At 38.7% G+C, this 13,479-nt stretch overlaps 1 protein-coding gene across 2 annotated transcripts in view; it reads right to left on the bottom strand.

The window, feature by feature from the left end:
* Positions 1-3,068: 3,068 nt before the first annotated feature.
* BBS2 (Bardet-Biedl syndrome 2) overlaps positions 3,069-13,479 on the bottom strand; it is a 33,013-nt gene continuing 22,602 nt past the window's right edge. The window contains exons 13-17 of one of the 2 annotated variants that reach the window (XM_060084181.1): positions 12,537-12,668; positions 11,915-12,052; positions 10,431-10,543; positions 4,270-4,418; positions 3,069-3,547 (exon numbers count right to left, since the gene is read on the bottom strand). In XM_060084181.1, the coding sequence (XP_059940164.1) occupies positions 3,441-3,547; positions 4,270-4,418; positions 10,431-10,543; positions 11,915-12,052; positions 12,537-12,668 (639 nt within the window). In that variant the 3' untranslated portion in view covers positions 3,069-3,440. Of the gene's footprint in view, positions 3,548-4,269; positions 4,419-10,430; positions 10,544-11,914; positions 12,053-12,536; positions 12,669-13,479 lie in introns of those variants that run through there. The other variant, XM_060084182.1, reaches the window with a different exon arrangement.

The following is a 13,479-nucleotide window of genomic DNA, read 5'->3' as shown; positions in this document are numbered from 1 at the left end:
GATGTAGAAAAATGAAACCTAGGAGAGAAAGAGGCTGTTACGTTTTGAACCTGGCTTTTCTACAGCTCATTGACTGCCTCAAACTCCTCTGAATGTGGTGTTTCTTTCCCAGAGAATGCTGAAAAAAAATCAATGCTTGGGCTGCCTCTCCCAGACCAGCATTTCCTCAGCAAGTAAGTTTCGGCTGCGGTACCTCTTCCGTACCATTACATACTGGCCACTACTACAACTGAATGAGAAAATCAAACCCTGTTAAAAGAGTCCTTCATAGAGAGAATGATATCAGCGGCAGGCTCTCCAGCCTGCGTGAACTGGACATTCCTACAAAAACAGATAACTCCTTCTCTGATTGACAAAAGATCAGTCCACATAGGCAATTTTGAAAACTACTTGGAAATTGCCCATGTGGCTTCATGTCAGGAATAGCACATTTCTCTACCACACAAATAAAAAGATGACTCATGAGCTAGAACATACAGTGTGGGCAGGGGCCAGATGGGGAAGAGGCAAAAATGCAAAACACCAGGCTGCAATGGGTGTCTTACTGTACTTTAGTGTCAAAGTGAAACGAGATAATTTAGTTTTCTGATCACAGGACTCTGCACTGGCAGATTTGTAACCGCTAATTATAAAATTTGAAATGTTAATAATGTTGAAAATCATTCTTGTAAAGTACTTCTAGGGTTGCATAATAGTTGTAAAGTTCCTAGTTCTTTGATTTCTGAATCCACTGACAGGCTTACTGAGGACAAACACTTCCATGGGGGGCAGCAGATGCTTTCCTATGCTCAAGGCACTGGCTCAGCACCATGGGGAGGACAAAGCTGATTAAGATGCAGCCCCTGCTCTCACTTAATTGCGGATTAAGATTTATATAAACACAGAATGTAATAAGGGTTAAAGAATAGACATGGGAGAGGAAAGGTCTCCTGAGAGAGCATTTGAACTGAGCCTTGATGTAGTATTTGAACAGGCAGACATGGTGGGAAAGAATAAAGACCATACTCTCTCTAAAATATTGAATACCTGAATCTAGGGATAAGGGGGGTGACTTTAAAAGGGATGCTTTAAAAATGACTAAAAAGCTTTCTCCCAGATACCAAAATCCTCAAGATCAGCTTTTAAATGAAGGCAGAGTGTTCACTTAAAGCTTCAACAAAATTCAGCAACAAAACAGAGCTTAAGCTGTAGCTGCAGAAGGCACTCAGATTCTATCAGGATAGAAAAATACAGCAACAAAATAGAGAAGTAGCTGATAACCAAACAGTTTTTCTCTTCCCTAAGCTGAACATGACTTCTAAGAGGATAAAAAGGGTGAATACTATGAACATTTTCATCTCATCTAGTCTTCACTCACTTGGGAGCAGTCTGAAATAGCAGAAAGGGCCATGACTACTTGGTTTCCAACTTGTACACTGCGACTTAACCAAGCTATAGGACCCTGTAGAAAACATTCTGCCTGTGTGAGCTCAGAGATACTAATACCAAGAGGATCAAATTAATGTGAAAATAACCTATTTGTAATCTATAAGTCAGGGCTATAAAAAATAATCTTGCTGCAGGTCGACTCCTTCAAGCCTTGGCCATGAATATTTTTAGGTGTAAGAAGGAAGCCTGGGGGCTGAAGAACAACAGAATGACCTTTAATGAGATGATTCTTTAAGGGTCCCTAAAAATGAATAATGCCATACAATTTAAAACCAGCACCAACTAGAGATTTTAATCTCAAAAGGTGTAAGTTAGACTATGGCTAAAACAGAAAAAGACCCCACGGTGGGATTGCGTCTTGCCAGTAGCTCTGTGGCTCTGGCAAGTAATTAATCCCTGCGCTTCAGTTTCTTCATCTCTGAAGCAGGTATAAAAGATTACTACTTTGGAGATTACTGAAGATAATATAGTATATGTGGATGTCTTTTGAGCTTACAGGTTGAAAATGCAAAACAAAGGTATTAGAGGGGCATAACAGTCTCATAAAAATTAGGGCTCCTTAAAGCTCACATTTCAGAAATAGAAGAGGTAATCCTAAATGGCCAAACGGAGGAAACTATGAAATTAATTTACCACAGAGGAAAGGCCTGTGTTCTGTATAGTCTCTTTGGGGTTTCATACAGGTCAGTATTCTGATTCAGAGAACAGATTCCTCACTAGACAATTTCAATAAAAGGATTACAGCCTGCCAGATGGCTTACAGAATTATTAAGGCTGTTGAATAAAAACCTGTAGGATGCAATTCCAGAATCTTTTCTCAAGTCTGTACTGCAGAACCAGGCTGCCAAAGTAGCTGCTCCTGACAGATCAGGAAGCTGCTTGTGAAACCAGGAGGCACCCTTTATTGCATATATAAACATAGGACTGCCTCAGGCTAAGCCACTAAATCAGCTACCATTTACAGGTTCCAGAACAGCATCACAGTGCTCCATTCAGGAAACCTCATGTGCAAAACCAGGAAGCTGCCACTCTAGCTTCAAGGTCCCCCAGTCATGCCAGCTTTTCTACTACCCAGAATCTATTTCTGCTACATCGGCAAGCCTCAGAGACAGAGTTTGGCTCCAGAACCACACTACATTTGCTATAATCCACATTGATCAAATACATGCCCAATATCCCATTTATCTCAGTTCAAATTTCAAGTCTCATGTGATTGCATCTGAAATGCAAGCTGAATCAAACCTGGATCACCAGCTGAAAACGAATTGGAGAAACTTCAGTTTTAGCTTCCTGCTCTTCACAGGAAAGGGAAGTCACACTAGAAGAAAATTGGAACAGATATTCTGAGCCAAACCTCCATAATTGCATTAGACTTCACCCTCACTTCTCCACATTCAGCTCTGAAAATTCCAAACGGTTTTTTGTTATACAGAGAATTATATATATGGCCCATCTTTGGACCAAAGTCTAGAACATTCCTACTGTACATAAGTTCTTAATAAGTATATATTCAATAAAATGACGTGAGGTTTAAAAAAAAGGCGCACAAATTGAATATCCATATTTTTGTTTTTCTCCACATAACACAAATGGTTTTATGCAATTCTGATATGGTGGTGATTTTACAATCAGTCAACACATAGTGCAACACCTTTAAATTTTAATGAAAAAGTAGATAATCTACTTTAATTACAATTTCAAGAAAAAAGATGCATCTACATACTGACTTTACATACGTACAGAAAAACTGGACTTTGAAGCCCTAATGTTTCAAAAGTATTCATTTCCCTCCATACAAACCTAGTGTATTCTGCAACAGTACTACTGATTTTAAAAAAGAGAAAGTGAATACACTTTTCAGATGCAATGCTTTGTCCTTCATTTGTACAACTCACCAAGGTGGTTTTCGCTCTCAGCACCTTGGGTTAACCAGGATGTGATCCAAAGCAAACCAGCCTAGAAGTTTAAGGAAAAACCCCTTCTAGCAACCTAGTTACCTATCCTTTCCTCTCCTATGAAGAAGCTGTCCCCACCCGCATGATTCGGAACAGCATGTTGATGTTGTTGCTTCGAATCGCATCCCGACACGCAGTGATCACCTGGTTCTTTGGTTTTCCAACTGTAAGAGAAGAAACATCAAATCCATATGAGCCAAGATTATTAAAAGTGAAATTATGAATCAGAGGCTATCTATAAAAACAACATAAAACTAGGGTAGAAAAGAGTTATAGGTAAGTACAAATTTAACCAATTTATCTTACCATTCCCTAAAAAAGATATATACCCTTGTAAGGGACTTTATCACAAACCAAGCTTAGAAACTATCTCACACCTAGAAACCAAGGGTCAGTTTTAGAAATAATCTTTGCTAAGTGGATATGAGCTTTGATCCTTTTCTATAAAAGGAGGTCAAAGCACTGACCCAAAACAGCAGATTCCAGGTATAAATCTCTAGCTGATATTTCTGCTTCCTTTGGTTTATTCTGTTGTTCTTTTTGTAAATTTTAAGTTGGACACTTAACTCATTAATTTTCAGTCATTTTTATTTTTTTCTAATAGGAGTATTTAAGGCTTTCCTCTTGAGTATATGTCACTAGGTTTTTCTTTAGAGGATGCAGCAAGATCTAAGAAAAGGAGCTGAAAGTGTTCTTTCCCTCTGAAGTCTGCAGACTAAAGCCAAACAATAGGCTGACTGAAACTCAAGTGAACGGTGCTAACTTCAGTATGAAAGGCATCTTTATAGATACAAGCCCTGATATGAATTCTTGAAGCTACCACCATCTTCAATGGTTCTCACCCCAAAATTACAGACGAAATACAGTGCTACAAAAAGAGACTTACCACGTAGACGACCTGCCCTTTGAATCGCTTGATTTACTGCTTTGAGGCTTCCCAACAGCTCTGTGTGATTGTTACAGCGAATTTTATATCCATTGAGCAAGTCTTTATTAAGGTCATATAGTTCCATATAGCGATTCTTCATTGTTTTCCTGTGTACATCAAGAGAAATTTTACACCACTGTACCTCAATATGGCAGGCTTAAATGAAAAGACTTGCAAACTTCTTAGACATTAAAAAAAGGAACAGGGCTTCCCTGGTGGTGCAGTGGTTGAGAGTCCGCCTGCCGATGCAGGGGACACGGGTTCGTGCCCCGGTCCGGGAGGATCCCACATGCCGCGGGGCGGCTGGGCCCGTGAGCCATGGCTGCTGGGCCTGCGTGTCCGGAGCCTGTGCTCCGCAACGGGAGAGGCCGCAACAGTGAGAGGCCCGTGTACCGCAAAAAAAAAAAAAAAAAAAAAAAAAAGGAACAAACCAGATTTTTAGCTGTATTGTCATTAAAACAGGGTAACTGCTAAAGTCTGCTTTGAAAACATTGAGAATTTTCTATGAAATACTGTTTCTTCCAAATAAATGGAAGACAAGTGGCCTTCCTTGGTTATTGATCCATGGTTTGTTTGAACTTAGGAACCAAGAATTATCATGCCTATGATATGAGGGGTGATGAAAAGTGAGTAAGGTGATAGGCTATCTTCCAAGCTTCAGATTAATACTGACAGTTTCTTGTAAAGGTAAACATACACTTACTATACAACACAGCAATCACATTATGCCACATTTCACCCATAAATGAAAATATGTCTGCAAAAAACCTGTATGCAAATGTTTATAGCAGGTTTATTCTCAGTCACCTAAGTCTGGAAACAACCCAAATGTCAATTAACTGGTGAATGGATACACAACGTATGGATATCCATACAATAGAATACTATTCAGCACTAATAAGGAATGAACTACTGATAACTTGCAACAATATGGATGAATCTCAAAGGCATTACGGTAAGTGAAAGAAGCCAGACCCAAAAGGCTATATATTTGTATGATTCCATTTATATGACATTTAGGAAAAGGTAAAACTATAGGAAGAGAAATTAGATCAGTGGCTGCCAGGGCCTAGAGGTTAGGAGAGGTACTTGATTCTGGTAGTAGTATAAATTTCCCCAAATTTATTGAACTGTAAACCTAAAAAGGGTGAATTATCTACATGTATATTATAAATTATATATCAACTAACCTGGCTTTAAAAAATACAAACAATGTATATCTGATAGTCTCTAAATTAAATATAAATAAATCAAGAAAAAAGGAATTTAGAGGTTGCTGGTCACCTCCCTCCAGTTTAGCACAGTCAAATGCCTAAAGCCAGCAACATCTCTTTCACTTAAAAAAAAAAAAAAAAAAAGCCAGAGAGAGAAAAAAAGGAGCCCTATAGATAAAGTTGGCAAAAAAAAGCAAAAATCTTATATACCTCAGAGAAAACAACTGGGAGAAAATGAACTGGAAAGAGGTAAAACTATCTCAATTTACAAATAATACAGCATACCTCTGGAAAAACTGAACTATAAGATAATTCAGTAAAGTAGTAGACTACAAAATCAACACAGAAAAATCAAGTGTTCATATAGACAAACAAAAAAAGAAGATATAATGTGGAAGAAAGAGCCTATTTACAATTGCAAAAAGAAAATACCTACACCTAAACTTGACAAGCAATGTCTGATACCTACATGAACAAAACCATAAAACTCCTGAAACACATAAACATGCCTTGAGCAAAATATAAAGACATACTGCATTCTTAGTAAGACTGAACATCACTGTAACAATGTCAATAATAAATTTAATGTGATCCCAGTAAAACTACCTACTTTTTTCTGGAGCTAAAATAACTGATAAAGTTCACAGAACAAACAAGCATGAGTAGCCCAGAAAACCATGAAAAAGAAGAGCAAAAGGGTTGGGGGAGGGGCACCTAGCCATACCCGACATTAAAACATACAAAGCATTTTTAAGAAAAGAATCGCACTGCCAAATGGAGAGACAAGACGGACGGATAGAGCAATATAGAAAATCCAGAAATAGACCCACTGCATATGGAAATACATTATATTATAAAGGCAGCATCTCAAATCAGTGGGAAAACAGGCTTTTAAAGTAGTATTACTGAAACAATGTGACAGTCACATAGAAAAAGATAAAACTGAATTTATAACTTACACTGAACACCAGGATAAACTCCAACTGTAACAGACTTAAATGTAAATATACAAAATACTAAAAGAAAGTATAGGTGAATTTCTCTACAAAGGGGAAGTAAGGAAACTTCTGTAACTAGAACTCAAAATGTAGAAGTACCAAGGAAAAGATGGATCAATTTGACTACATAAAAAATTTTAAAAGCTTTTATATGCAAAACCAAAAATCTAAATAGGCAAAAGAAATAAACAATTTACAGGGAATTCCCTGGCAGTCAAGTGGTTAGGACTCCAAGCTTCCACTGCAGGGGGCATGGGTTTGATCCCTGGTTGGGGAACTAAGATCCCTCATGCTGCCTGGCATGGCAAAAAAAAAAAAAAAAAGAAAGAAACAATTTACACACCAAAAGAAACGCAAATAGCCCTTAAAATAATGAAAAGATGCTCAATACTGCTCATAATAAATGAAAATTAAAACAATGAGACCATTTCTCACCCACTGAATTGGTAAGTTTCCGAGAGTTTGCCAACATACTCCATTGACAAGACTAAGGGAAACAGGCACTCTCAGAGGAGAATGCAAAATGATACGACAGCTATAGAGGGGAATTTGGCAAAATCTTTCAAAACTGTATACACATTTATCATTTTCCCCAGCAATCCCATTTTAGAACTTTTCCCCAAAGATACCTGAGTAAAAATATGAAAAGATTTATGTAACAAAATTATTCACTGCAATATAATAGCAGAAGAGCAACCCAAATGTGGAGAACTAGCTGAATAAACATCCAGAGAATAGAGTATTGTGCAGCTATAAAAACAAATGAGAAGTATCTCTGGCTCCGGACGCGCAGGCTCAGCAGCCATGGCTCACGGGCCCAGCTGCTCTGCGGCCTGTGGGATCTTCCCGGACCGGGGCACGAACCCGTGTCCCCTGCATCGGCAGGCGGACTCTCAACCACTGCTCCACCAGGGAAGCCCCCATATAAGGTTTTAATAAATATGTAATAAAATCAAACCAAAAAGGAAAAAATGTCAATCCCCTAAGATTGACAGCAAAATGAACCAAATGAATCTAACTGTATATCACACTTGTAGCATGACCAAAAAAAGAGGAATTATTTCAAATGACTTTAAAATATAGTAATTAGACTAAAACTCCCTACTAGAACACACTCTAAAGACACAAAGAACTAGAAAAAAAGCCTTACACCATTTTCAGCAATCATACTGTTGGTAGTAATATTGGTATTATCCTTAAATGTTGTGTGTGTACCATAAGATAAAGCCAATAGTTCTGTTGACAGTGGTTAGAGACATGATTTCCAATGTGAGAGAGAAGAGATACACCGTTAACATCAAAATTAAGTAAGAGCCTGTACTCATAAATTTGAAGTGGAAATAGTATGAATTCATGATATATTTGCTCATTGAAAAAAATATATACATTACCTGGCTTTATCTATGGAAAAGGTCTCAAATCAATATCCAACCCAGTAGCAATGAGCATCTCTAATGCTCAGACTATGATCTCCATTTCCCACTATAAAGGACCAGGATTGAAGAAATAGCTGATTCCAGATTCAGAAGAGGATATATACCAGATAAGCCTAAAACATCTTGTACAAGAAAACAAACTAATGAAACTAATAGGTCTGTCCAAAGGCATTGATAACTGCAGCCAACCTGAAAAGGCTTCTACTGGCCAAAGACAGGACAACTAAGCCACCATAAAGAATATCTGAAATGGCCTGAAGCACATTAAAAATGTTAATAGGATTTTAAAAATCTCATTGGTCAACTTGGAGATGCTAGGGAACCAACTCATTATTTTAAAACTGATAGTGTGTCATTCCAGTACAAACTGTACCTCAGGGAACCAAATAATTCATTAATTCATGAGGGAATGTTACTCTTTATATAAGTACTTCAGCCAATTTACAAAGAAAAAATAACAATTAAAATATCACTATTTTGCAAACCCCAGAATAATTGATTTCAGCAGTGATCATCAACAGCTGATAACATAATAAAAAGAGACAGCCAGACGTCACATGCATCCTCACAGAAGTACACAGCACCACTTATGAAGCATTCTTGCTAAAAAATTGAACCTGGATCTGATCAATCCTCTATATCTAACTACCATTTTCACAGAAATACAGGGGACAGAAGAATAATACTAAACATTACCACAGGATACAATCAACAAAATCCAAAGTGGGAAACTACAGAAGACGGAGAGAGTTAGGAGAAAAAGTGAGCAAGCAAATATATGGATTAAAAGAGATTTATCAACCAAATTCAATGTACAGTCTTTGGTCTCTGAATCTTGATTTGAACAAAACAACTTCAAACACACAAACACACACACATACATTTGAGACAACTGGGGAAATTAAACACTGACTAGATATTTTGTGATATTAAGAAATTATTTTACATTTTTCTAAGTGTGATAATGGTATTGTGGTTATTGTTTTTTAAAGGTTTATTGTCTGAAATATTTGTGGCTAAAATTATATGATGTCTGGAATTTGCTTCAAAATAATACAGTACCTAGAAGAGGAAGAAGGTGAATGTGGAGATGAAACAAGATGAGCCCTTAGTTGATGACTACTGAAGCTAAGTAGCTGCTATAGAGGAAGTCATTATATAATTCAATCTACTTTTGTGTTTGAAATCTTCAACAATATAACTTTCAGAAATCACTGACTTCTGAGCAAGACCATTTTAACTATGTGCTAATGATTCAGGCCTTTCAGAAAAAAACAAGCAGCACCTTAGGCGAACTCTTGCCTCTAAGATGCACACATAAGCTTCACCTATCATTGGTGAACTATTTCACTGAATCCACCTCAGTACATTTTATTGCCAAGATAAATTTTGCATCTTAGCAAGAAGCTAGACGTGCACAAATTTGTTTTTAACTTTTTATTCTAAACTATAATACATATTCAGGGACTTCCCCAGTGGTCCAGTGGTAAAGAATCTGCCTTCCAATGTAGGGGACATGGGTTTGATCCCTGGTCGGGTAACTAAGATGCCACATGCCACGGGGCAACTAAGCCCGCACACCACAACTACTGAACCCACGCACCTCAACTAGAGAGCCCGCATGCCACAAACTACAGAGCCCACGTGCTCTGGAGCCTGTGCACCACAACTAGAGAGAGGCCCGAGCGCCACAACGAAAGATCCCGCATGCTTCAACGAAGATCCTGCGTGCCGCAACTAAGACCTGATGCAGCCAAAAGTTTTAAAAAAATTTTTTAATATAAATATTAAAATATAATACATATTCAGAAAAACTCAAAAAACAAACGCTTGTTAACTAGGTCAAGAAATAGGACATTGCCAACATTCAAGAAGATTCCCAATGTTTTCTCTCTGAATTGAGTCCCCTCCTCCCCAAGGAGAATATACTATCTTAAATGATAATCTCTTCCCTGTATTTCTTTATATTCTTATCATCTATGTATGCTTCCCAAATGATATAGCTTAGTTTTGTCTGTTTCCAAACTATATAAATGGAAGCATTTTGTACATATTCTTTTGAGTCTTACTTGTTTCAATCTCCATTATGTTTTTAAGATTTGTCCACGTTGTTACATGTCATCCAGATACGTGCATTCTCATTGCATGTAGTATTCCACTGTACAGATATATCATAATTTATCAGTTATATTAGTATGGATTGTTTCCACTTTGGGGTTCGTATGAACGATGCCTTTATGAACATTCTTGAACTAATATCCTGGTTTATATGCACAAGTTTCTTGAGGTTATAAACCAGGAGGATTGCTGGATCATAGGGTGTGCACATTTTCAACTTTACTGATGATGCCAAGTTATTTTCCAAAGTCTCTGTACCTATTTACACTCCTACTAGTAGCATCTGAGAGATGTTACTCCATATCGCTGACGCTTTCAACCACGTACCTGTCCTAGCCATGGTAAATACTCACATGTCCCTCATCAGACGAGCATCCTCAGCTCGAACCAGCAAACTTCGGATCAGATTAGAATTATCAGCCATGTCAGCACTGAGCTTCTGATGCACTGAGTGATATTCATCCACCTGGAGACCATGAACACCCAGGAATTAAAAAGACCTCACAGGGACTTCCCTGGCAGTCCAGTGGCTAAGACTCTGAGCTTCCACTACAGGAGCCATAGATTTGAGCCCCGATCAGGGAACTAAGATCCCGCATGCCGCATGGTGGCCAAAAAAAAAAAAAAAAAAAAGCACCTCACAAACGTCTTGAAAGCTAGATAAATTGAAAAGACGCTATGTATTATATACCAAGGCCCTTTTATTTCTTATTTATTTATTTATATTTATTTTTGGCTGTGTTGGGTCTTCGTTGCTGCACGCAGGCTTTCTCTAGTTGCGGTGAGCAGAGGCCACTCCTTGCTGTGGTGCATGGGCTTCTCATTGTGGTGGCTTCTGTTGCTGTGGAGCATGGGCTCTAGGCGGGCAGGCTTCAGTAGTTGTGGCACGTGGGCTCAGTAGTTGTGGCTCGTGGCTCTAGAGCACAGGCTCAGCAGTTGTGGCACACGGGCTTAGTTGCTCCGCAGCATGTGGGATCTTCCCAGACCAGGGCTCGGACCCGTGTCCCCTGCATTGGCAGGCGAATTCTTAACCACTGCGCCACCAGGGGACCCCTACCCTTTTCTTTCTGCCGTTCACTTGCCCCATCTTAACTATCTCCCGGGTTTCATCTCCTCCTGTGCTTCCTCCAACCCTCAAAATGACATTCGATGTGAATCTTTCCCACGTCTTAGCAGCGTGAGCCCAAGCAACACAAATATTAACATTTTAGAGATCTGGGGTAGGGATGTTGTTGTAAGTGGGGACAAATCACAATCCTTTTCTTTTTTGATTTTGGGTTCTTGGAAAGCACTAAACCAAAAAGCAAAGTAGATACAACAGATAAGATGACAGGCTAGCAAAGGAAAATGTTCATTTATTGTTTTTAAAGTGTCCCTCCAAACCAAACACAGAAAGCAGGGTGCAAGAGCTAACCACTCACTTTTTTTTTTTTTTTTTGCGGTACGCGGGCCTCCCACCGCTGCGGCCTCTCCCATCATGGAGCACAGGCTCCGGACGCGCAGGCTCAGCAGCCACGACCCACGGGCCTAGCCGCTCCGCGGCATGTGGGATCTTCCCAGACTGGGGCACGAACCCGCGTCCCCTGCATCGGCAGGTGGACTCTCAACCACTGCGCCACCAGGGAAGCCCAACCACTCACTTTTATAAAAGATATCTTTTTAACTCATGAACTCTCCAATACTAGCTCAATTTTTATTTTAAGAATTTTCAAAAGTTCTTTAGAACATGACTATCATGTAACATATGTACATTTGTAGTACCACTAATTTAAGAGAAATATTTCAAACATTATTAGACCACAATGTTCTCTCAAATGCACCCACCAGGTGCCCTCACCTTAACTAGCACCTTTCGTAATTCCTCGAAATAGACAGGGAAATCGGCTTCTACCTGAAGGTCCTCAATAGCAAAAAATGATGCCATCGACTGGATGATATCACCAGCCAAATCAATATCATCAGTATTTATAGTGATCTATCCAGAGAAAAAAAGACAAGTTAGCATCCTTGGACACTAAAGATGAACTTGGCTGAAACTACCTGAAATTCCCCATATCCAACACATTTATTGAACATAAATGTATATGTGGTGATAAATAAAGATAAGGTCTAGCCCTCAAGTAAATTACAAACCACATTAATTATTTCTAACAGCAGGCAAAAAAAAATCAATCCTCTTGCCTTATAAGCTGAACAACAAGGTCATTCAGACAGTGAAAATGTTTTGTCCTCCTCTGTATTCCTAAACTGTCCCAAATTAGGCAAGGAATGGGTGAAGGGAAGCGGGGAGAGAGGCAGAAAACCGCTGTTACAGATTATACGCCCTCGTCAGAGATAACACTAACAGACTAGGCTGAAACACGTGGTTTTACGACCTTCAGATTGGTTTCACCTGCCTCACTTTACACTGAACGTTAAATGTTACGTGAGAAATCTGTGCCCGTGACAGTAAAAATTACCTCTCCACTAAGTTTTATTTTTATACACAGCTGGCCACCGTTCCGCAAGGATGTGAAACACATTTGAAATGGAACATTCTGAATGTCAGTGTCCTCTGGTAACAGAAAGTTCTGGTTGAGCCACATAAAAACCTTAAAGATGAACAGGATGAAATGAATTTCCATTTTTAAAGTACAGTCATTACTAAGAGTTATCCTGCTTTCTAGTTTTACTCCTTGGAAATATAGAACAAAACAAACAAAAAACAAAGAATTATACTTCACCCCCACCAAGAAAACACTATTCACACTCCTTTTTCCCACCCCATGCATGTTCTTAAGGAACATTCATAATTATGTCTGGTCCCACAGCATGCGTAATTTTATAGCATTTTCTACTTAGACATTATCTTATGTGCAATGTGGAAATGATTCAGGTATGAGGCTAATTCTTTTTACATGATAGCTCTTCTGTGGCTATATCCTGCTTAAAATCATTCCATTCCACTCTTTAAAAAATTTAAATGAAGTTTGCACACATACAGCACAAACACAGAGATACATCCACACTATAAGAATTAATTTTAATATAAATAATAATACTTTACAGTGGTTTGCTACACAGGTTCCACATAAGGTCCACCTGTGAGGCCTTTTGGAAGGGGCCACCTGTAGAGTTTCATGTTTCACAGGCCAGGAAGGGGCCTGAGAATCTACATGATTAAAAGCCTCACTGAGAATTCCAAAGTCCAGCCAATGTTAAAATCCATAGGTATTAGTCCTTTAAACTTTACAAAATGCTATTATACCAATTATGTAATCCTCAGGGGCCCCCTTGTGAGGTAAGACTATCCTCACCTACAGATAAGAAAACTGGGACTCAGACTGGTGAGGGGAATTCCGTAAGATTGCTAAGAATTTACTAGTTAAGGTAGCACTTGAACCCCAAAAATGTTCCCATTTC

The sequence above is a fragment of the Mesoplodon densirostris genome, chromosome 19 (genome assembly GCF_025265405.1).
Source record: "Mesoplodon densirostris isolate mMesDen1 chromosome 19, mMesDen1 primary haplotype, whole genome shotgun sequence".
NCBI lineage: Eukaryota > Metazoa > Chordata > Mammalia > Artiodactyla > Ziphiidae > Mesoplodon > Mesoplodon densirostris.
Note: the sequence above shows the minus strand (reverse complement) of the source record. Positions and strands in the feature narration are given on the sequence as shown.